Source organism: Balaenoptera borealis (assembly GCF_965194805.1).
Source record: "Balaenoptera borealis genome assembly, chromosome: 4".
Taxonomy (NCBI): Eukaryota; Metazoa; Chordata; class Mammalia; order Artiodactyla; family Balaenopteridae; genus Balaenoptera; species Balaenoptera borealis.
In genome coordinates, this window is record NC_138861.1 from 29,568,487 (window position 1) to 29,595,189 (window position 26,703).

Sequence of the window (26,703 nt, forward strand, 5' to 3'; positions counted from 1 at the left end):
TTTGTCATTACATTTACCTAGCCATCACTAAATTCAACATAAAACTCCGCAGCTACTATGGGTCCCCTAGACATCCTTCAAATGAATGGAAATGTCCCCATTAGTCCCCCCGGCCTAATTCCTCAGACTCAGCCCAACCACACATGGACCACCTTTCGTCAGCCTCAGCCATCAGACGATTATTTCTCTGAACGCTGCTACCTCCTGGTAATTCTTACTTTGTCTGTGGAACCCAAGCCTATTTGGCTGTTACCAGCCAACTGGACCGAATCTTGCTAATCTGCCAATCTACCAATCCCTTCATCATACTCAATCCTCCACAGTTTTCTTCCTTTCTTAAACTATCTCCAGAACAATCACTCCCCAACTCCCATCCTCTCACTGTAGAAACCAAAGAGGTGTCAGAGACATCACAGATCCTCTTGTAGGTGATCTCAGTTCCTGGGAGGCAATTTAGGAAAAAAAAAACAGCTACAGAATTGGGCCTAAGTTCTATACAAGACCTCATTACATTTTAGGAAAGGTCTGCCACCTTTTGGATACCACCTTAAAGAATCTATTGCCTGGCTGAAGAAGTCTGACTCAGCTACAGAGTCATCTATTCATTGCTGAGGCAATTCACATTGTCTGTGGGCAACAGTACCACTGGCCTCGAATCTGTGACTTGCAATTACAAGAATCCAGTACACTGTCCTCTAGAATTGCATCACCCTGGGTATGGAGGGAAGTGACTGCTACACCTCTGTAATCTCACTGATATCTTTGCGATAACCAGGAAGGTTCAAGAGGCAAAGGAAGAAATTCCTTGCAGGAAAGATGACAGGTTCTGGGACTTCTTCTGGCGGATCCCTGAAGGCCTATGAAGTTGGGCATATGGACTGATTCAGTCTATAATCTCTGCCTTTCTGCTTATCCTCCTAGCAGTATCCCTCTCACTAAATGTCTCTGGGTGACACAGTTCAGCAATTGGCAACCTTCGCCAAGTCTCAACAGATGGCTCAGCTGGTCCTTGATGAACAAAAGGTGACTGAACGAAAAATGGCCTTATATTGTTCAAAGAAACAGAATGTTTCTTCTTTCCTTGAATAAGAGGAGGGATTGACAAAAACTCTCTCCTTGACCAAACTTTAGAAAGGCTTCTCTGAGTCATCTTTTCATCTAGGCCTCATCCTTGGGGCCCTGTCTTCAGCCTGCCTAGTTTAGTTCTAGGAAGAATCCCCCCATCTTTAATATCTGATCACCTTGGCCTGCCAGGAGCAAGGATTCCCTATCCTTGACATCTTCTCTTAGGAATTCTCCATCCACTGACCCCCTTGTCCTTCTCTTTGCCTATGAATTCCCCATCCACTGACCCCCTTGTCCTTCTCTTTGGCTATGAATTCCCACTTGTCCTTATTATATTCTGAATTGAGCTCAGTTTTCTACTGAAGTCTCTTTTCCCCTGTTGCAATAGTTTTGGGATAAAATACGTTTTTAACACTTTAACTGGTACCTGGCTTTGGTTCTCTTTGACACATGGTATATATGGTCATAAGAAATGTTAATAAACTCTACAAACTATGATAATGCATGCATCACTCCACTTGACAAATATTAATGGATATTTGCCAAGAGGCAGTCGCTATGCTAGATGCTAAGAATAAACAGTAGCCAAAAGCAGACAAAGGGTCTACCCTCTTGAACTTGACCATCTAGTGAGGACCAGAGATCACACAAACAACGATCACACAAGTAACATAATAGCATTACTATGATAAGTAGTTTGAAGAAAACGGTACTATACTGGGGTAAGTCAGGGAAGGCTTCCCTGAAGAACGAATGAAGTGACTTTGCAGCTGAAATCTATGTTTTGGGGTGGGGGGTGGGGGTAGGGATTGGGCATTCTAGAAAGAAGGAACAGCATTTGCCAAGTCTCTTATTCACAGAAATGGAATGAAAGAATGCCAGTGTAGACAGGTCACAGAAAATAATGAGAAGTAGGCAGTGGATGAGACTGGAGACATATCTGGGGAATGGAACATGCAAGACTTTCTAAACCATCTTAGGATTTGCAACTTGATGCTCAGGGCAATTGGACACCACTGTATACATGCGCTTATTTAGCACCCTGCCTGTATCAGGGTACATGCCCAATCAATGAAAACTTTAAAATACTTGAACCATCTTAATGTGTGAGGTATGATATTTGTCTTACACATAGGACAAATGTCATACATCACTGATTTTTGGCCCTAGGGTGGCCAGTGGCAGGATGTTTGGGAATGTAAAATCCAGATGATGTACACTTTGTTGGTAGTTCCATGAACTGTTATTTAAAACAGCGGTCCCCAACCTTTTTGGCACCAGGGACCGGTTTCGTGGAAGACAATTTTTCCACGGACCGTGTTGGGGGGTATGGTTTCGGGATGATTCAAGCTCGTTACATTTATTGTGCACTTTATTTCTATTATTATTACACTGTAATATATAATGAAATAATTATACAACTCCCCATAATGCAGAATCAGTGGGAACCCCGAGCTTGTTTTCCTGCAACTAGATGGTCCCATCTGGGGGTGATGGGAGAGAGTGATACCCAAAGTGTGTTGCTTATGTCCAGACTACTCCTTAATTGTCACTTGCCACTCACTGATAGGGTTTTTTTGTTTTTGTTTTTGTTTTTTTACTGATAGGGTTTTGATATGAGTCTGCAAGCAATTGATTGATTACGGTCTCTGTGCAGTCAGACCTCTCTGCTAATGATAATCTGTATTTGCAGCCGCTCCCCAGCGCTAGCACCACCGCCTCAGCTCCACCTCAGATCATCAGGCACTAGATTCTCATAAGGAGCGCGCAACCTAGATCCCTCTCATCCGCAGTTCACAGTAGGGTTCGCGCTCCTATGAGAATCTAATGCCACCCCTGATCTGACAGGAGGCGGAGCTCAGGCGGTAACACGAGTGATGGGGAGTGGCTGTAAATACAGAAGCTTCGCTCGCTCGCCCACCACTCACCTCCTGCTGTGCCGCCGGGTTCCTAACAGGCCGCGGACCAGTACTGGTCCGTGGCCCAGGGGTTGGGGACCCCTGATTTAAAAAGTCAATCACCCATGGCCATCATCAAAAAGTCTACAAATAATAAATGCCGGAAAGGGTGTGGAGAAAAGGGAACCATCCCACACCGTTGGTAGTAATGTAAATTGGTGCAGCCACTGTGGAAAACAGTATGGAGGTTCCTTAAAAAACTAAAAATAGAGCTACCATATGATCCAGCAATCTCACCCTTGGGCATATATCTGGAAAAGAAGAAAACTTTAATTTGACAAGCTACATACACCCCAGCGTTCATAGCAGCCCTATTAACAATGGCCAAGACATGGAAGCAACCTAAAGGTCCACAGAAATCATCACACTGAGTGAAGTAAGTCAGACAGAGAAAGACAAATATTATACGATATCACTTATATGTGGAATCTAAAAAATAATCCAATGAACATATTTACAAAACAGAAACAGACTCACAGACATACAAAACAAACTTATGGTTACCAAAGGGGAAAAGGGTGGAGGGAGGGATAAATTAGGAGTATGGGATTAACAGATACACACCACTATATATAAAATAGATAAACAACAAGATTTATTGTATAACACAGGGACCTATCTTTAAAGAAGGTCAATCACCCAAATTTGAAATGAAAATGTATTTGCATCAGAATGATTCTCAGCTGTCAAATATGGAGTATTATTACTTTGACGTGGGATGCTTGAGCAAGGCCCACCCTCCCATATTTGGTTAATTACTTCTAATTTTAAAAGACATCTTAGCCCATATTATACAGGTTTTAAATTATTTTTTTCATTTTCTGATTTCTAATTGATATACTGACGGCATGACCACGAAAACAAAATTTATTTTTCTTTAATTAAAATTGAAACTCATTTGCAATTTAGAAAGGATGAGTAATAGACAGCTGTAGGCATAAGGACCTCTCTGCTCCCTCTTTCGTTCCACAGCCCTCTCAGTGTTTCTTACATCCATTAAAAGGGAAATGCAAAGTCTGCTATAATATCCAAATGTTAATACAGTTAACAGTTCTCTATGCTTCTAATCACTCAACAATGGAACAGAACTGAGAGTTGCAATATTAGCTGCATAACAACAATAATAGCCACGACAAAAGTGGTTATAGCAATGATAATAAGGCAGCTACTATTTGCTGGGCACTTACTCTGAGTGCTGTGCTTGCAACACTTCACTTCATCTGAGTGACAGGCATGAAACTCACAGCTCATCTCTTCAAAGATGAGAAAGCTGAGGTATACAGAGGTGAAATAATTTGCCCAGTGGTAAATAGCTAAGCACGTGCAGATCCTGAATGCTTCTCTAGAGGTCCGTGATTTGTAACCCTGATACCACACTACATAGGATGAAAATGAAGTTATTGTTGCACGGTCACTGGGAGATGGACCTCAGCAGGTGAACTGGACAGCACAGATGAAATCGCCCTTCCTTTTCTCACCTCTTTTCACACCATTCATTTTTTTTTTTTTTCCTTCAGATAAACTGGCTGCCCCAGAAGTTTGAGTATAATCAGAGAATGCTAAACGGACCACAGTGGGAAAAGAATCTATAAATTGGCCCACTGCCACTATACCCTTAATAAACTAAGCTAACCAGCCACAAATAATTTTGAAAGGGCCTAAAAAAAGACTCATGTACTTTTAACACTTCCTTAATTCAGCTCCTTAAGTGGAATGGATATTTTATATCAATAATACAGACAATTTACTTTCTAATTTCCACCTAGCTTTGATATATATTTAATAAGAATTACCAGCTTATCTCTTGAAGAAGGCAAAAGAAAATCGGTAGTTAAGGTTAAGCTAAGGTTCACCTTTGAAGGAGCTGGCCTTTAATGTTTAAAATACGAGGAAGAGAATTTCAAATGAATAATTTCTGTTTCGTGTTTATGATTATCTGACAATCTCCTATTCGTCACATGGTATCCAAAGAGCCAATCAAATTTTACCATTAAAAAACTAAATGAAAAACATATGTAATTAGGAGTTTAAAGGGGATGCTAAATATCTACAAATTTCTCTGAACTAAATTGAGTTCCTAAAATGGGAGCTTGATTTTCAAGGTCAATGTTGCCTTAAGAAAGAATCAGATTATGTTAATAAAGACCAAAGCAAACATGCATATTACTTTGAGAAAACAGAAAGGAAGGTACAAAGCATCCTTTGTTTGAAATGGAAACAAATATCTTTGCAAGTCATTTCAAAAATATTCTCCCTCATAAGCAATAAAGGATATAAGACTGATGGCAGTTAAAAGTAGCACTAGATGTATCAAAGGCATACCACCAGATGGCATCTTAAATCAGATAGCACATTCAGAGATGGTGAGTTAACTACGTTTCTGAAATGGAATCAAATTCATGAATTCCAAACAGATTTTTTAACATTAAAATGTCTGACACTAATCATAAAATCCAAAGAACCCAACAATGTAGTCTTGAATATAACCAAAATATATGAATCTAAAAAGAAAGGCACTGTAAATAAAATGGTGATCTTGATATAATTTTTATTTTAAAAAAGACGTAACAAATGGAGTCATAAGAGAAAAGGAAAGTTCAGTTAGTAATTTCATGTTTCCTTCATTATTATTTTTCTTTCCACAAATCCTAATTTTACTCTATCAGAGGGCTTTGTTTATTGTAAACATAAGAAAGACAGTTCAGAGCAGAGAGCATTAAGAAGAAAAATAGTAAGAAAAAAAGCTTATAAAAAAAAAAACAGGTCGTTTCCTTTCACCTACATATATGACTCTTATGAACTTAAAGTTCAAAAGCCTTGATGTCCAAACCTTAAACATCTTCAGGAACAGAATGAAACAATGCTGCTATGTCTAAAACTGCCTGGTACCTGGACCACAATGCCAAATATGAACAGAAATTAATACAGAGAAGCATATCATACACCAAATTGGAGTCAAAAAGTAACCATATGATAGCAGGAACTGAAATCTTGTTCAGAATATTAAAGTACAATATTGTTTCATAAAAACCTCTGAAACAGACTTGATTATCCCCTGGATGTGGGGTGTGTTGGTTGTTTTTTTCTACCATCATATAATCAGTAAAATCCTATTTTTACAACATACAGTTAACTAGAAATGTTATTTTCATATGATAAAAGCAACTTAGAGGATACTTGTCACCAGTTTCTAATTTATTCTTGGATTGGATTTATGTATATAGACAGTATTCTACATACACGCTTTAGGGCTTAATATAAGGAAAGAACACTGGACTTTTTTGAGAGTTTTCCTTTTTCCCTTTCCTCAACACACTGACTTAGGTTTCAAACCCATCTGTAGATTTCACATTACTTCACAATGCAATGCTTACTCCATGATGCTGGTGGAGAGCCCAGCAAAATAGAAGGAAAAGCTATGTGACCTCCAAGACAAAAGCAAAGCCAGGACTGAACTACCTAAAGGCCTTCTCTCACGGAATATATTTTAACATTAGCAAGATGTGTACATAAAAGTATTTAATTCATATTTTAAAAACACATTTTATATATGAAGATAGTCATTTAAATAGTGGTAAAGCAGCTGCCTCAAAACTGAATATTATTCTCTTACTAATCCACTAATTAAATCACAGATTCTTCTATAAGAAACTACTTCTGACCAGTTCATATATTTATCCAGTATCTCATTTGTCCAAAATCCTCCACTTTAGACAGATATCAACAAACAGCTATTCAGGAGAAAAGAACAGAGTAGAAAAGATAACTGTTATTTAAATGACGATACTAACAAAATACAAACACACACATCCACACACATGCATAAATACATACATACTCTGTTTAAGAGGTTCCTATATACTACCATTATATTCTTACCATAATCTACTATGTGCAAATCAGCACTACATTTACATTAAAATTATTCTGAAACAGAGGAACATTCACAAAACCGTAACATAAAATCCATGTCCTCAGCTGTTAACATTTAATAGGATAATAGCATGAAACAATAAAAAAAATTCAGTACAATATACAGTTGACCCTTGAACAACATGGGTTTGAACCACATGGATTGTTTTTCGACAGCAAATACTATAGGACCAGAGTTTGGTTGAATCTGCAGGTGCAAAACTGCATGTATATGGAGGGCCAACTATAAGCTATATGCACATTTTCGATTCTGTGAAGGATCAGCACCCATAAGCCCCTGGTGTACAAGGACAAACTGTAGTTAAATGCCATGCTATATAGTTACTCCCAGATTTAATAATTTCATGGACCTGTAAAATTACCTTCTAACCCCAAATAAAATAGGAATAGACCCTGTTGAACTGCCTGCGTTTTAATACCAGTTCTGGAACCTTCTAGTTCAGTAACCTTAGATATAATACTCAATTTCACTGAGCTTCAGTTTCCTCATTTGTAAAATTGAACTGATCACAGCACTTCCTTCATAGGGTTGTGTGAAAACTCAGAGTTAAAACGTACAGTGTTTATAATACTGTACGAACTGGCAAAAAACAAGAACCTAACGAATGTTAGCCTTACAACAAAAATAACTCATTAATTTGTCCCCCCAAAAGTATAAAAAGCAATTCCTATCTACTGTCACCATAGTTTCATGTACATAAAGAAAGCATTCTCACTAAAATGAAAAAGGCAATTTCAGTCTGGACCAGTGAAAACTTTGTCATAGCCCAGTACCAGTCTGTGGCCAGTATGTGGGAATGTCCATTAAGAACTGGATCACAAGAGAATAAAATCAGTGGAATCTAAAATTATTAGGGACACTTCAATGGGAAAATGGAACATGACATGAGTTGGAAACATAAATATAATCTGAATTTCCTATAGACAAAGGGAAGTGTATCTACATTTTTCCTTTAAGGTATCAAAGAAGAATGCACCTTCCTTACTTGGAAGCCTTTCAGTGTTATTTGAAACACTACTTCTCTTAAAGGCACAGTAGTATTGATAATAATATATTTCAACCTTCTCTAAAACCATCAGAGTATTATTATTGCAAGTGATCACTTTCAGATTTTAAAAATAATAGTTTGGGGATTCTTATCTTCCTATGGAAACAACTATAGGTGTTGCCTTATGAATGGTGCTTACACACTTTACTATTTGTGAAAAGTACTGACTCATGGCAAATTGAAAAGGATAGGGCACACTGTTTCTTAAAGCAAAATATCTCTTCATGTAATTATGATGTAATAACTGTCAAATGCTTCTTCTGGGTGGTGTTATATGTTTATTGACATTAATAGATTATTACTGACTTGTATGTTACACACAAATGCTGAATTCCTAAGGCTCAGCTATTCTTAATATAATACTGTATTCATTACCACAATTCACTTAAAGATGCTTTTGATCCCAAGTCTTCCTTTATTCTCCGCAGTAGCTTTCTATAGTCAACTCTCGAAGAGCTTGTAAGGGAAAGCCCTACAAAGGTTTTTCACTGGGAAAAACTATATAAACTCTATGCCCCAACTATACTAAGCACTATTGTCTGGTCTTGCCCCCTTGTGTTACAGCAATACATTTTAATTTAAAATATAATAAATTATAAATCGAGTCAAGATAATTTATTCCTTGTATTTCTTGAGAAACCTGAACAGCAGGCTTAGTGCGTTTTCTTCAGTAATGAGCAAGACCAAATTCTAGTCAAATGAACTGAAATGCCTGATTTGTTTCAACCTAATACAGAGGTAGAATAGTGCATGTAATACCACGTAACAGCTCAGCATGAGTTATGTTGACAGATCCTGTTCATAGCAAGGTCTTCAGCTGATGAGCTAGGAGGCCAGTTACCTAAACCAGTGGTTCCTGTAGAGGGGCCCAGATCAAGGGGCTCATCATCATCTGGGAACCTGTTAGATACTCAAATTCTCAGGCCCTACTCCAGACCTGCTAAATCAGAAACTCTGGAGGTGGGACTCAGCAATCTGTGTTCTACGAAGCCCTCCAGGCAATTCTGATCCATGCTCAAGTTCCAGAAACACTGACTTAAACTCTCTGAGACTCCCTTCTCTCACTTGTAAGATGGGTTTCCTAAGACCAACCTTGCAAAACAAGGCAGGAAAACGAATCAGGGAAAAGGACGCTGGCTCTCATGCAGTGACCTTTTACCCTTTTATCATCATCTTTTTTTTTTGAAATCAAGGGCCCAAATTAAGGGGAATAAGAACATTAAACTGTGGCCGCCGCCACAGGCTGGGCCTGAAATGTGCTGACTTGCCAGCGGCGGGCTAGGTACCAAAATAGGCCTCTGGCTGCAAGGCAGGCCCTAAAGATTTGGCCACTGAAATCACAAGTGGGCAAAATGCCCCAGAAGTAATACTTTATCCTCATATAAACTAAGGCTGCATTGCTCTGATTGTGACAAATGATACTATGAAGAGAATAAACACTGATCTTTCAGTTCTCAAAAGACACTGGATTCTTACCCCACTTAACTCTCCCCAGAGTAAAGGCATGGGGAATTCTCCTAATTGACGTCAGCTGCTGTAAGGGAAGGAATGCCATGACCTTAAACTTGGCCACTAGTTCACTCTCACATCCAGGAACAAAGCCAAAGGGTTCTCCTGGCAACTGCCTGACATGCTAAATGGCAGGCACAGCCACTGAGGGAATCCTTTGCTGCCCTAGGGACAAATCCCCCCCTGCAGGAAACAGACAAACTGGAGAGATTAGCAGTTTGCCCAGCTGATGCTGGCCTATCCCCTCCGCCCAGGGAGCAGAAAATGAGTTCTAAATCATTCTCTTCAAAGACCCAAGCTCCTGGTCGGCTTCTGCTTTGTAAATGAGGGAAATGTTCTCTGCTAAGTCAAAGGGAAAACAGGAAAATATGAGAACTTGAAAGAGAAATGTAATAAATTGGATCCCTGCATAAATCATCCTACCATATTCAAGAAGTCTTTAATGGATATTGATTAAGCACAAACTAATCAGACATTTTAAGATCAATGTCAATCATCATTCTTGAAGAGCCCTGTAATCAAAATCGGATCCAATTCTCCTAGCCTGCCAAAATCATTGCCAGGGCACAAGGCATACTCGGGGCATACTGAACGAGTATGAAATGTTCCTGATCAGCCCCTCTCGCGAGAGTTCCTCCCTGCTCACTTTACTCATCTCATCCAGGATGCTATTCTAGCCACAAACTTGACTGTGTAACTTCCCCGCTCCAAGACCCTCTCCACTCCCAGTGCCTACAGAACAGTAACCAAATGTTTAAGTGCTGCTTACAAGAGACTAATATCTGACCCTGACCATCCAACCTCAGTCTCACCCCACACCCCTACCTCTCACACCCTTCTGAGACCTTGTCTTCCCACAGCAAATCTCCAAGGTCATGCCTTCCCACTTTACAAAAAATATCAGTGCCTTTCATATGCTGTTGTCTCTGCCCAGAATAACCTTTGCTAGCTTTTTCACATAGTAAAATTTCACCTATCACACATGCTCCAGGTTCAAGTACCATTTAATCTGTCAAGACTTTCTTGGCTTTCCTGCATTCCTTGTTCTGAGTTCCCACACTAGTTTATAGGCACCTTCATTACGGTTCTTAACAAATTTTACAGTAATTATCTATTTCTGTGTCTGACTCCCCAAATAGACCTTGAGTATTCTAGTCAAGGACTATGCCTCATCTGTTTCAATCATCCACAGTTCCTAGCCTTCTGAAAGAGTTCTCAATCCATATCCAGGAAAGATAGGATCCGAGCTATTTAACAGTTTTTTTTTAGCTCAAAGATGTAATATAATAATCAATGGACACTGTCAGGGAAACCTTAGCCATTTAGAAAAGAGGGAAACTTTTTGGTTTTAAGTTAGCTCTATCCAGTTGGATATTTCTAAATTTGCTTGAATAAATGTAGGTCATATCCTTTCATTTAATCAATAGTTTGATGCACATATCTTTCAGCAAATATCTGTTTCAGTTTTCTTGTTATATGCTGACCCCTAGGAGAGCAGAGACCAGGTCTTATTCACATGTGTATAACACACACCACCTGTACCAGGCAAATGTTTGGTAAATTGAATTCCCAAATGACTTGTACCTTAGTTCAGCTTAGTTCACAAAATACCTTAGACTGGGTAGCTTAAACAACAAACACTTATTTCTCACAGTTTTGGAGGATGGGAAGTCCAAGATCAAGGTGCTGGCATAGTCAGTGTTTGGTTAGGGTTCTGTTCCTGGTTTGCAGATGGCCATCTTCCTGCTGTATCCCCACGTGGAGTAAAGAGAGAGGGCTCGCATCTCATCTTCTTCTTATCAGGGCACTAATCCCATCATAAGGGGTCCACCCTCAGGACTCATCTAAATCTAATTATTTCCCAAAGACCCCACCTCCAACTAACATCACACTGGGGGTTTGGGCTTCAACATACGATTACTGGGGAGTCACAAACATTCAGTCCATAGCAAGTTGCTACACAGATATTTGGCCACATTTTTTAATGTTTCATTTGTATGTCTGCAAGGAAACAAAGATAAATTTAACTCAATTTTCAAAAAAGAGTCAAAAAGAGGGAAAATACTTTCCTTCACAAAATGTCTGCAATATAGAAACACATTCTTCAAGTTAAATGTCTAAAACAGCCATCGTTCTAACCAGGCAAGTTTGTTTAGAGAAAAGAGCAGAATGTGACTCCTACCTCCCTTGTCTTGATTAGGGACCCATAACTAATCCTCACCCCTACTCCCACAGAGATGGTTACTGGCTTATCTAAATCCATGCTCCAGGAGGGTAAGGTACATAGTGCTTTATCACCTTCCCCAGAGGGACACATGGAGGGAGCCTTGGGACCAGGCAGCTTCCTGTTCCTTCTTCTCCAAAATCAAAAGTACAGAATTTTAAGGGAAAAAATTCCTAACTGAACATAAACCTTTTTTTTTTTTTTTACTGCTTTAAAAACACTTGAAGGGGAGGGAGGAAGGGAAGTTGGGCAGCTTTGTAAATTTAAACATTAAAGAAATGCTAAAGGAATGCAATAATGTCCAGATTTCAAATAACCAGAACACTAATTCCTAGATTTTTCTTTAAATGGGAGCAAACCATGACACAGAGGTTAGCACAACTCCTCTCTAAACATGTGAGTGTGAAACATTTTTATTAATAAAAAGTCGGAGGGAAGAAAAGAAGAGGGAAAGCTGGGGGGTGGCTTTTGTGCATGATTATAAAATAGTTGCCATTTGTTTCATTTTGTGAGTTTACATTTCAGGCTATACTTAAAGCTGAATTGCCTACAAGAAGCTAATTGTCAGTTTCTACCCTGATGGCTCACCTTACATTTTTAGGAATCTGACATAAGTAGGTGACAGACTATTTCTAATACCACTTGAAAACCACCATATGGTTTCAGGCTTCAGGCTTTTTCTCCCTACATTAAAAGTCCTTGCTTCTTTCCCCTTACTCTTTTTTCATAGGTTCTCATTTGCAGCTCTACTGTTTTCCTTCTTCTCCCCATCCTCTTCTACATCTTCCTCCTTTCTGCTTTCTCTTTTAAACTGTTTAAGTTCTCCATTTTTCTTAAGTGTGGAATTCTGAACTACATAAACAATACTCTACTCTTAAGACTTGGAAGTGTAAACTATGTCTTTTATTGCATAGCGTAGTGTCAATATAATATTGACTTCATTGATTCACTTTACTGATTCAGTTATCCAAATAACAAATATTCTACATTTAAAAATAAATATTACATTGCTGGTTCAGCTGTCCAAATAAAATCAAATCTCAGAACACAATCATATATCATAAAATGTTATCAATAAATTATAAGAAGTATCTTGAAATACAAAGAGATAGCAATTTTCTCGGATCAGTGTACCTGCTTTTATTTTGCAGTCCTCCATGCTTCAGCTTGGAAGTTCATGGGTTAAAATATGAAGCTATGAATTTAGCTTTCTGGTGAATCATATGCAAAAGAGGTTTTTTTTCCCTTTTAATGGAAACGTTAAAATAGATTCCCCCCACCACTTATATTACATATCTTTATATTCCCAGAAAAGGGAGAAAGAGATCACTGCAATGGAATCTACTGGAGGTTCCTTAGAATCCTGCCTTCATTAAGAAATATAAACACTATATATTCTGTGCTACATATTCTGTGATGTCTCCATAGCTACTTCTGTCACCATCTAGAAGGATTTTTTTTGCTTTCTCCCCCAGGGAAACTTATACATAATTGAGTCCTGATTTCTAAAGTCTCTTCATATCTATATTGTGAAATGTGCCAAACTGTCAGCTGGAATCTCACTAGAAAGAACGAGGTGCAACCTCTGCTGAATATGAGGGCAATTAGTCAATGGACCCCAGAAAGGTTCAGGGATAAAACATCACGAATCTGACTTTTCCAGAAACCTCCCTATGTGTTCTTTCAGGACAGAGCCTCATCAAACAGAAGAGCTGATTGTATCCCAGGAAATACATTCCCCTAAATGTCTATTTTACATGTTTCCTTTTTGTTATAGTTATCACCTCCATTAATACCTACTGGGCTCATTAGTGAGTTTAACATGCATTGTTCATTGGAAATCACACATTATCATGTGAAGTAGAGAAAATATCATAATAAATATCAAAATATACCATATTTATCATATCATAATGTCATATTATGATATCATAATAAAATATCAAGCCATTCATTCTTACCAAAATCAAAAGAACTTAATGATATAGATATCATTTAAAGCTACTATTTTACCATTTATTTATAGGTGGAATTTACAGTCAATTTTTTAAAGTAGTTTCTTTGCCGGTAGATTCCAAGCTACTACTTAGATATTAAAAAATTTTCATATCTTAGTATCTAAGAAAGTAAAGCATGTTCACATTTGTTTTGTTCTTATATTTCCATAGTGTCTATAAGTCAAAGATAATAATGCATGAGTGCATTTTAACACATGGAAAATGGGGTTCATAGTGATATACACAGGGTAAGTATGTAGCTTGATTTTTCACCACTGGTCCAACACTGACTTACCACTGGAACCAATTTCTCCTGCTGCCTGGCCCCAGACACATTCATTATTTTTCTGAATTACAAATAAGAAAAACAGCATTGCCAACCCAAAACAAAATGTAAATGTCAATTTCTCTGGAATAGGAATCATTAGAGGCGTTTTGATCAAGGAAGGTCTAGTCTGATATTCAAGAGCGCTTATCTTGCTCTTAACAGTCACCTTCAAAAATATATCAGAAGGCGAATAATATTATAAGTACATGAAGGTTTGGAAGAAAGAAGCAATCAGTAGTATATATGAAATATTTTAAATGTCCTCTTTATTTGGAAAAGGATAATATTCTATGTCAAACTTCTTCCCTTTGCCAGAGTGATAATAATTAAGGAGAAAATACATGTTTTTTTTTAGCTTCTCTAGAAATACAAACGTGCAAGTTTAGCAAATTTCACAAAGTGTAGATGAAAAGCCTCTACTATTTGACCCTCTATACCACACAAAACTTTTTGACAAGATTTAATTTTTATGGTCTACGTGAAGTTCCACTTACCCAAAACACGTATCTGCCCTTAAGAAGTAACAGAACAAAAACTCTCAAAAAGTAAGGACATATTTTCTAGGCATAAAATGCTATAGGAAGGAGAGAAATTTTGTTTTCTTCCTGAAGTTCAGTGGTTCTCAAACTTTAATGTTTGTCACGGTCACCTAGAGGACTTGATAAAACAGATCGCTGGGCTTCACCCCAGAGAACTGATTCAGTAGTTCTGGGGTGGGAGCTGAGAAGGTACAGTTCAGCAGGTTTACAGGTGATGATGATGGTGATGCCAGTCTGGGATGACACTCTGAGAGCCACTGCATTAACTTAGTCACTTAACTACTTTGGAAGTCTTCCTATGCTCTGTCTGATCTTTCCCAATGAATATCTTGTGTTCTTTGTGACAGTGTTCTACTGACAAAATATCACTTCTTAGTTAAGGTATTACTTCAGAATATCTTCATCATCTCTAAGTTGCACACCACTTTTTAGGGTATCACATCACACAGATATTTAATACATGAAAATAAAAATACTGTTACATATGTATTAAATCTTTTGTTCCTAATGTACAGATTTGGCAGGAAAAGAGTAAGATGAAGACTTACTCTTAAGTGACTGAAGTGTAACTTACACTTAAGTGTAAGTGTTTGAAGACTCATTGGTATCTAAGACTTTTGATTTGATATTAAAAACAACAAAGTGTGGGTCCAAGTGAACAGTCTCCATCCTCAGGACTTACCTGTGACTGGTGCATCAATATCCAGCAAATTTTTTTCCTGTCGAAGAATTGAAGCCCCCTCTGTGATTATTCTCAATGCAACGCTCTCTTCCAGCCTGCCCTCCTTCATGAGATGTGCCTTTAAGATATCCACACGAGGTTTCCCATCGTTATCAAACACTTCTTTTGCCGTAAGCCGGTGACTTGGAGGAAATGGGACAGCTGAAAGCGAAGAAGTCAAATTGTTACATTGGCCAAAACTCAACAACCAAAGATTCAAGATTCAATAATAACCGCCAAATATTTATCCCTATTGCTGACCACCTACTGGAGTATTTAAAAAGTCCCCCCATTAAAATATGATCAAGGGCTATCAAGATTTAAAGACTGCCTTCTTCCTATGATTCTAGATGTGATGTGACTGCTGAAAGGAAATTTACGATTCTTATTCATCCAGTACCGATCTCATGCATCTAGAAGATCCTGACTGAGTGAATAACAAAAAAGAAGAGAGATTTGTTTACGTTAGGCAATAATCAAATCAGCAAAAGCAAAGAGTTCCTATACATCCATCCTTCTAATTTTGAGTCGGGTGAAGACATTTCTTCACTAAAAAGCAGGCTCCTCTACTGGGATTAGAGGAAGGGGAAAAGACCTTTCAGACCAGATTTGCCCTTCAATGGGAGTTACATCTCTGAGTAAACTGACCAACTGACTCACAGTATAAGGAGAGAGCAGGAATCTGAGGGCGAAAACGCACTGAATATTGAACAGAAAATCAGGGAATCTCTTGAACAGTGAGAGGACAGTATGACATCAGGAGACACAGGTATTTAGGAGTATGATATAATGACAAATTCCGTTTGTTGCTCAGACTTAGAGCCAACCATTCTCTCTTCCACCTGCGCCCCCATGCCTTCTTAACAGTGAGAAGGTCTCTTGTAGCTCCTGTCATTCTTCACATCTCTGAATACATTCATTCACTCATTCAGCCAGAGGATATTCACTAAACTCCTACAATGTGCCAGGACGTCCAAAGGTTCACGGTCAGAGATGGTATTATAAAGGTTAAATTTCTGATAAATGGCCAATCAGCCCCTTCAGTGAGGGAAACTCATTATTTCTCCGTTTTACATGAGGGTTCATTTACTGGATAACTCAGATCTATCAGAAATGTCTGGAAGAAGCACAAACACTGTTTCATGTAACTTTCATCTGCCATGTGCATTATGTCATATGCATAAGAACAACTCCATATGAAGCACCTCTCTTAGGTAAAACACTTGATGTTATGGATTAAACCTAGCCCTCTTACCTCCTGAAAGCGTCTCTCAAAGAAGCAAGATTTATGGTAGACCTACGCCAAGAAATTTTGTGCAATCTAATAGCACAGACTTGTTATCCAAGAGAAATGACAACTACTTAAAAGTCAGGAAATGAACATGTACTGATGGATGCAAGCTTGATTTTCCTAACAATCCAAGCATATCTATTTAACTATGCCTCCAAAATGAAGTGGCAGTGCAGACTCAATGGACATGCGTGAGGCTTTCATGGTCAGATGAACCTGGGTGCAAACCTTAGCTCTGAGCGCTCACCAGCTATATGACATTGGGCAAGCTAAATAACCTCTTTTGGCTTCAGTTACCTCACCTGGAAAATGGGGATATACCTATCTGAGGATTGTTATAATAACTAAAGTAAATAGTACTAGTAGTAGCTATCATTTATAGAGTGTTTATTTTATGCCAGGCATTGTTTGGGTAATAAAGTCAGACACAACAATAAAGCTGTAAGGTGATGAAGGCATAAGTACAAGTGTTTATATATAAACTTATTTAGTCCCTATAACATTACTGTGGGAGAGAAACTTGAGACTCAAAAATATTAAGCACCTTGCCCAAGATAATCACCTAGTGATTTATACGTAGACCCGCTGAGTGTCAACCCTGGCACTCTGATGCCGGAATACTTGTGTTAATAGCTACACCACACTACTTCCGAGAAAGTACTTAAGACAGTGCTTAATAATTAAAAAGTGATGAGTAAATCACTTTCTAGAATTGAAATTCTAATGAATCCCGAGCGGTATTTCTTATAAAGACCACACTTTTATTTTCAAAAATTATTTGGAGTGACTTATAGTAGAATAGATATGTAATACAAAAGCAAGAGGTAAAATAAGAGACAAAATGCATTAACACCAAAGCATAGTGTAAAATAAAAGAAAAAGAAAGTTCAAGAATTAAACAAGGAGGAGAAAAAAGAGGCAACAAAGTCATTAGACTTCTGGCACTTGGGCTCTATTTTGTTCATTCTGTTTCTTTGCCCTCCTCCCTTTTTCTTGCCTGACTGACATACACGCTTGTTAATAAAACATGGAAACATTTCGATGGCCACATTTCTTTACCTGGGTCTTTACGTTTGGTTTGAAAGTAGAAAATATCTTACCTGGCAACTCCTCAAAATTCCCCAGAGATAGGATGGGGGTGGAAAGGGGGAAACTTCAAAAGGACACTTGGGGTAAGGCCATGAGCTGATTTTTTTTTTTTTCAGGTGAGTTCCTAAAGTGTGACTAGGACAACTGTCAAGGTTTAAGTGACTCTGCAAAACTGTCAGGCAAGAATCATAGGAACACAGAAGGGAAGGAGGCTGATTTATTGTCAGTCAGTGGGTCTCTGCCATACACACACTAGCTGGCCTTGTTAAACTTCAGACAGATCAAAGGGTTAAACCTGAAAGAGCTGAAGCATTTAAAGAAGATGAGAGGCAAAAGGAGAGCACCCCAGGGAGGGCATCACCTTCATGAATTAGACTTTCTCCAAGTCCCTAGACTCTCTCCAAGGCCAAGATCACTGCAATAACAGATGCTCCCACCATTTGCTGCAGATCTCTTACCTTCCAGTAATTGCTAGTCCTAAGGTAACTGGCTAAGGGAAAGCCACCTGGCACTGAGATATTGGGGCTGGTTCCAAATAAACCGGAGCCAAGAAAAAAGAGGAGAAAGGCCAATCGAAGGGCTCTATTTCCAAGTGGATGATAGGGACACTGATAAGATGGGCCCCTTTACCAGTTAAACAGATGGCAAGGCCTGCAGGGAACCAAGATGGGCAGCAATGATGCCAGACAGCAAACGCAGAGATGCGGTCAGCCAGAGAGAAGCTTTCTGGGACAAAACTAAGCATGGGCTAATATTTGTATTTGTACACTTTTTTGGCTTCATAAAGAAAACACCAGCCTTACAAAGGTCACACTTATTTGCTTTCTCTGTTCACCCAGAGTCCTACATGCAGACCTGTGCCAAACATTGAGCAAAAACTACTTGGACCAAAGAGTCCAACGTGCTTAGAAAACATTTCTTTCATTAACTCATTGTATAAGTGGCTACACTTGCTATAGCAAAATGGGATTTCCCCTTCCCTCTTTTGCTTTGAGTATGACAAGTTGCTTCCATTTATACATGAGCAGGCCAAGATTGGACGAATTAAGCTTGTGCATGCTAATAAAAATTCTGAAATAACTGCTGATATTCGGGCTGATTCTTTCTAAAACAATTTTCTCATAATTGCCTGTTAAGTAAAGAAGACGGTATTATAGAAGGCTTCTTAGAAGCATCCTAAAAATAGATAGAAACCTTCTCAGCTTTCTCTACTTCACAATTCCCACTCAGTGTCTTTTTTGCTATTGTTGTCAAATAAAACGGCAAAGTAGCTAAAATCTGGGACATGTAAGTCCTTGACTGACTCCTGCCACAAACCACCGAAGAAGCCTTTAAAGGCAAACAACACACTGGACTAGAATTGTATTCCCATGTCATTGGCTGTGGAAATCTGGCAAAGACTGATTTCCAAAGAACAGGCTGGAAATGATATTGTTTCTTTTCTATTTGTTGATGCTACCAGAGAGTTCATCTATCTGATAGGGAGGAAGGTTGAAAGTCTAGGAACCAAAGCCATGAGCATCCAATATTGGCATCTGTATAACAATTATTGACGTTATTGTCAATCAGGCATTCACCAGTAGAGAAATACATTCCAAGTCAGAAAAGCCTTGCAGCCAAGGTATTCCTAGCCCTGGGTTCTGGCTGACTATGGGGACCACACCTCAGAGTCAGTGGTCCCCTGAGATCTGAGCTAGAGGTCGTTTTAGACAACCACAAGCTGCCTCAGTAGCCGTAAGTGAACTGTATCATTCTGGGGTAGACCTCGGTATCTGAGCTTTCTATTTCTCAACTCTGAGCCACTGTAGCCACTATTGAAGGAATTCCTACTACTTGATAGGAAATATTCAAGAGTCACTGTCATGGTGATACCTTCACTGGAAGGAAAAGCAGGATACCTGCTGCCTGACCTCTTCCTGGAATAAATGCTGACAAGAGAGACCACAGACTTCAGAAAACATTCAACCAAGTGATTTTTCAAATGTTGGTTTGGTTTAAAAAAATTCTTTTGTTTCTTTCCTTAAACAAAATGACACCCAGAAATGCAAGTATATCCAAAGGAAAAAAGAGCCTAAAGCAGATTGTTTGCTTCTCTTCTTCCGCATGATGGCAGTTAAGGTGTGCTCACGAAATCCTGGGGCTCTTTGGAGTAAAATTATAAAACTCCCAATTTAGACTGACTGCTGACCCCCTCATAGTAAACAAAAAGGAACTGAAGTCAAGAGAGAGGATAAGTGAATTGTCCAAGGTCACAGGATTAGTCGGTGACAAAACCAACACTACATTCAGGTCTCCTGGTCTCTCTTCTAGCACTTTACCCTCCAGATCTGTCCAATATGAGGTTGACTGGCCACACATGAGGGCGGCCGAGCACTTGGAAAGTGGCCAGTCCAAACCAAGCCGTGCTGCAAAGCTACAGGATTCCCTGGACTTAGAACACTTGATACAAGGGGAAAAAAAAGATTGTAAAATGTCTCATTAACATTCTTATATTGATTACATGTTTTAATAATAAGATATATTGGGCTAAATAAAATGTACTATTAAAATTAATTCAAACTATTCCTCTTTCCTCTTTTTAATTCCACGACTAGAATATTTAAAATTGCATAAGTGGCTTATACTACATTATTATTGAACCATGACATTATCTTTCTCAACAAGTAAACGAGAACAGGGTGAGCGGAAATTATATTCCTTAATCTTTCTTCTCTTCCAGCTTTGGTTCCTATAAAACCTCAAACTATTTCAAAACCGGTTGCACGTTGGAATTGCTTTTTAAAATGAATGATGCCCAGGCCCAACCTCTAGAGATTCTGATTTAACTTGTCTAGGGTAGGGCCAGGGCAGTGGCAGGTTTTTTAAAGAAATCCAGAGTATACTAATGTGAAGTCCAGACTGAGATTCACTGACCTATCTATATTGTTAAGTAAAGATGTACAAAACACCAGGCAGTTTAATTTCCCCCCCCCCCCAAACATGCTCCACAATGTCAATCATCCACAGCAGGCGCAATGTCTTTGCAAGTCCAGACACGTTTGTTTCATCCCTCTCTGTAATCAGAATGCGTCCAGGAACAACACTTGTCCCATATTTCATGTGGCTACTGTCTGCACAGGGCTAAGATACTTATGTCAACACATGTTAAGAGAATAGCTTAAGGATACCATGTGTCAGACACAAAACACATTCTGGCCTGGCCTCCGCAGATTGGCACTCCATCGATTTCCTTCAGGACATCTGTATATGTCACAAACTATTATTCTAATCAAACCATATCAATCAATCAATTGATCGGTCGTCAAGCACCTTTAAGCACCTACTATGTGTTGTATTCCATGCTAGGCAGTGACAAGGGCTGGGGAGAAGTGAGCGGAAGAAAACAAGCAGAAACAAGCAGAGCCACACTCTGAAGAACTTACCATGTGGTATAATTATGAGCTTTTGCTTGGGATAGATGGGAAACTGTTAAACTGCAAAACCTAAGGGCAAAATTTAAAGAAAATGCCAGACAATATAAGCAGTACGAAAAAAAAGTGTGTTTATCTACCTTAAAGTTAGTTATGCCTGGGTTCCTAGAAACTCTTAGATGCAGTCACCCATTTCTTTTGTCTAAAGTATATAATAAATATCTAATTTTTTAGATGACTCTGAAAGATGAGGCTCTGTCTTGAAGGTAAGTAATGAAAATAGAATATGCTAATTGTAAGGTACAATATTCCAGCTACAATATACATAAGTACCTCCATCGTCAGTAATTAAAATATGTGGAATCTGATCCTACTTCTGAACAGAGTGATGGGGTACATAAAAGGAAATACTAGTGACTTTTCACTAAATTTTCTTTGGGTTCTAACATAGAGAAATTAGGTTTGACTTATATTCTTCTGGGTTAAAAAAAATTCTATCAGTATGGGGATACATGTTTATCCATGCACAGAATGTCTATATGCAAAGATATACAAAACATCTTGTGTGGGAAAGATAGATTAAAAATTAACCACAGCTAGTCTCTAAGAAAAACTGTAGAAAGGTATTTATTAGGGTCCTACTTATGCTACTCCTGTGGATACTCATCACTTATTTGTTTGAAAGCCTCTGGCTTTCATTATAGATATTAATGCCTGTCAAACTAAAATATGCTTGCCCATCTCAAGTGCAGTTGAATATTAATTTTGCAAACAGAAACATTAATCTTGTAAACAGAAACATCCGGTCCCACTTAAGCTAAAAAAATTCTTCACAGGAAGTCTACAAATATAACTTCAATTCATTAATTTACTGGTGTTTTTTTCTTTTTTCCCCCTACTGCTATCTTGACTTCATTCATCCTTAGCAGAGACCTCTTTACCCACCCTCTCTGAATACGACCACACAGATCCTGAGCTTTAAAATGTATTCAATTATTAGACACAGTATGTGTACTGATCATTTCACTAGCAAACTGAATACCCCATTTGGTTTTCCTGAATGTTTACGTGCAAATATAGCACAGTGGTATTTTATGTAACATCCCCAAAGTGTTAATAAAAGAGCACTATGGTACTCGAAACATTTATTAAAATAAGCAATTTTTTTTCCTATGACTTACAGAACATATATTATACACAGTAATTTTTGAACCTAAATCTGAAATGTGCTAAAGCAATTCTTTAAGATCAGACACAAATTAATGAAAATAAATATTGTTCCAACAACAAAGGATTAATAATTAATTAGTGAAAATGAGTACCTTAACAGTACAATCAGAGCTTCTTTTTATTGTCTGCGTTTCAAAATAATTTTCATGTAAGTATGTTTCTTGATGTACAGCTACCCCCTATCCTTTCCATGTACAGCTTTTCTTATTTTCTGGCCGCTACCCTCAGTCTTGAGTCTAAGGATTCAAGGACATAGCCCACAATTCTCTCCACATGAGGTCTTGGGTTGTTCTATCACAAAACTCCTTTGAAGTTTTGATATTTTGGTTAGTTCATTTAATTACCAGAAAAACTGCAAGTGGCTTACATAATGAATTATGTAATAATGACTCAACATGAAAGATTATTTAACAAAAGTCTTAAGTTTCAAAATATTTCAGAATTACTGTGAGGCTTAAATAAAATCTGATTTTTCAGTGAAAATTAAAAAGTTCTATGCACAAGTCCTGTGACTAACATGTGGGTCAGGCCAATCACAAATTATTTGATACATGTACAAGATAAAAGCAAAATTACATTTACTGGTTTTGATACATGATATCGAATGTTTAGATTAAACCAAGAATTTAAATTAAATATTACATGTTTTAACTTAGATATGTAAATTAAATTATATATTTTAAAATGTCTTAATATGTAATTGAAGATGTGTTGTTTAATAAGGGTCTACTCTATCGTGTGTTTTGTTCAGTTTTAAATAAAGACAGCCATAACATTTACAGCAGTATGTACTCCAGCTCTACTGGATCTTGGAACTAGATAAAATGATTACAGCAGTATTTTCAGCAAATGGTATTTATAGTAATCTCTGGAATAGTAAATTTACAGTAATGCATAAAATTCCACTCACTTGGATACATTTACAAAGAGGGCTTTTTACTTATTTATTTTTTGCCTTTAACATTTTCTTCTTCTCTGGAGACATATGTCACAGGAGGAGATAAAAATCAAGCAACAAACAAGATACTTTAAGACAAGCTGAATTTATCTCCAAGCGAGCAGGTCCCTATGAACACGATAATCATCCCTTAGGAATGAAGAGTATCCAGGGATTCTAAAACTTTATTTAACCCGAGACACACTTTATCATTCAGAAATCCTCCACTCTACGGCCTAAGACATGAAATATAAGGGAGGACTTTACCTGAAATGAACTATTTGATTAGAAATTCATTAATAAATATAAATCTGTGTATTTAAAATAGCGAACCTGCAAAGTATCATGTGTGCCTTCTTAGTCTTCAATCCTAAACTTGTAAGTTAATATGAAAAAAATCAATCTATGCCCACACACAATTCTTTCCTTTCAAGTTCATCATTCAGCTGGAGATGCCCACACATTTTCTATGCCCACGTGCCCGCCCTCGGTCCCCATCCCCTGCGGTTGAAACACCTACAGGCGTCAGAATCATTTTTTTAAATGAACAGACTCTCTCTTCTTTGAAAGATCTTGATGAAATTGCAAATCTATGACCCAAATGATATCGAATGATGTAAATCCTAAGTGGCAATTTAAGGATGTTACCACTTTTGCATATAAAGGGTGATTGTTTAAAAAAAAAATGAATTTGGCATATAGCCTTCTATCTGTGTGCCACAGTGAAGCAAAGATTGAAATACTCTGCCTCAGAATCACCCTCCAGAGAGCGAAGGGCAGGAGCTAAATTCCCAGGTTTGCATTCAATTGCCCCTGCCCTCGCTCTGTGCTCCCTCCTCCCCGTGGGCTCAGTCAGGAAGCATCAGGACCTCTGGGCCTCCCCATGTTCTAGTAACGCTTACACTGGTTGCTTCACTCTGATGACCAGAGACCTGCTCTCATCCACTCTCTCTGGTCTGCCATTTCTAAGAACGACCCACTCCTGTGAATAATACAGAAGCATACAGGAGGTCCCAATTCTCAGCACCTCAAATATGTACCCCCCCGAATCATAATCTTCACACATCTATTTAAAAATTGGAATGCTTTAGTGAATACCACCCACAAATGTACCCTCTCAAACTTCACTTTCATATGTTTCATTTATCCTTAAAATGTCCTTGTCAATTCTGATTTTAAATCACATATGCATTTCTCAGCCTATGAAATGGAAAATGTCTGATATCATAATAAAGCTGCAACAGACTGCATTCCCTTCCTCCATAAAGAAACACTCTTAAGAAAGGTTTTCCACTAGTAAACAGCGCATATTTTGTGCATAAAGAAAATTCTCAAAGAACTAAGGAAACAGGTTGCTGGGATTATAATGTCAATTGCAAATTGACAGGCAACACCAAATTTCACTCTTTAAATGAGTCAATTAATCACCACTATTCGAAAAACATCAGAATAATTCTAATAATAAGTAGAAAGATTAACAATCGAGTGCCACCAAAGGTTCAAGTCCAGTACCCTGGCATTTGATATTCAATCAATATGTTTTTGAGTGAATGCAAAAATGAATGAACTTTTTTTTTCTCCTTGTTCACTCAGATAGGGGGTAAAATTTCTGTGGTACTAGAAGTACAGATGGTCCCCAATTTACAATGGTTCAACTTACAATTTTTCAATTTTTCAACCTTACCATGATAACCAAAGATATGCATTCAGTAGAAACTGTACTTCTAACTTTGAATTTTGATCTCTCCCAAGGCTAGTGATCTGCAGTATACTACTCTCTTTGATCCACAGCTCCCAGTTAGCCAAGCAATAACGATACACTTACAACCACTCTGTTTTTCACTTTCAGTGCAGTATTCAATAAATTATGTGAGACATTCAATGCTTTATTATAAAAATAGGCTTTGTGTTGGATGATTTTGCTCAACGTTGACTAATGCAAGTGTTCTGAGCACGTTTAAGGTAGGCTAGACTAGCCTATGATATTTGGTAGGTTAGAGGTATGTACTAAATGAATTTTCAACTTATGATATTTTCGACTTAGGATGGGTTTATTGGGAAATAACCCTATCATAAGTCGAGGAAGATCTGTAGTTGAAGAAGAGAGAACAGAAAAAAATGGCTTTGTTCAGATCTAAAAGTATGTATGTAATCATAAAAAGAACAGTCAATGGCCAAAATAACTCAAACTGAAAACTGCATTTAGTACATGTGTCTTTAAAAGTGCTCATTACCGGAAAGAGACCAAGTCTGTCAGATGGTGGGGTGGGAGCTAGAGGAGAACTCCCAAGATGAAACATACAGACATGGTCAAAAGTGAGCAACAGAGAAAACTGAAAAGGGAAGGGGAAACAATCACTACAAAAAGTTTGAAGTACTGAATGCTTTAATCCCACCTGTGATTACAGGATCATATATAAAATTTGTTGTTATCTGTGATGTAAAATTAACCCAACAACAATAAAAACAATACCATATCAGTACAATAGTATTTTGGTGCTTTTAAGCCTATAAAGCACTATCCTCTGGAATTTCAGAAAGACATTCAAATATTTCCTTTAAAAAGAACATTTTCTAGTTTATAAGAATGTTATTAATATATAATTACTGAAGTATGCTTCAGTTAAAAAAAAGACTTTGTTTTAACTGTTAAACTTGAAATACCTGAGACTTAATAGACTAACACTTTCTCAGCATTCCTAAGGGCCAGAAGTAGCTCAGGACTTTCTTTCCCCTCTTTTTAGTATCTGTTTGACAAACTATCACTACCAGTCAGAATGAATTCAAATCTTACTTGTAGACACAAATGAAAAATTTATTGTAAAATGTAGCAGTCAAGAACAGCTAAAAACTAGGTTATCTAACTCATTCTAAGCACATATAGCATGACAAACAGAGCAACATAATTCCCATGATATATGACTTTGGGTTATGGTTCCCTAAAACATCTTAAAAGCTTCAGTCCCATAAATTTTTCACTACCCAAGTTCAAGATACTCATTCGGGCATGATGGTGAATCATTTAGGCAACACTGTGAATGCTTTTCTTAAAGTTACATGTGCCAAATTCACAACTAGCAGGCTCATTTAGAAACATAGTATTTTTTTTTTATTACCACATCATTTAAAATCTTTCCTTGCCTTAAATCCCCACTCAAGAAATAATCATGATTAAATATATAACTAACAGATTAATACAAATGTAAGATAAAGGATATATCCACACACATACAAATCAAATGGTGTAAGAGCGAACGTTACTCTAACAATGGAGCTGTGTGTGTGCTCTTTAAATCCCTTGATCCACGATAATGTTCTACTTATTCAGAGCTCTGGTTCCCATCATCTTCACCAACAACAGTTCAATTACATACCCAGAGGTAATCAAAAACTGAGCTGGAGTGAGAACACTCACCAGAAAAT

The 26,703-nt window shown here is 37.9% G+C and overlaps 1 protein-coding gene across 3 annotated transcripts in view; it reads right to left on the reverse strand.

Moving 5' to 3' along the window:
* Nucleotides 1-26,703, reverse strand: part of PPP3CA (protein phosphatase 3 catalytic subunit alpha) — a 304,248-nt gene that overhangs the window by 138,377 nt on the left and 139,168 nt on the right. For all 3 annotated transcript variants that reach the window (XM_082390999.1, XM_082390997.1, XM_082390998.1), the window contains one exon: nt 15,285-15,485. In XM_082390999.1, the coding sequence (XP_082247125.1) occupies nt 15,285-15,393 (109 nt within the window). In that variant the 5' untranslated portion in view covers nt 15,394-15,485. The remainder of the gene's footprint in view (nt 1-15,284; nt 15,486-26,703) is intronic.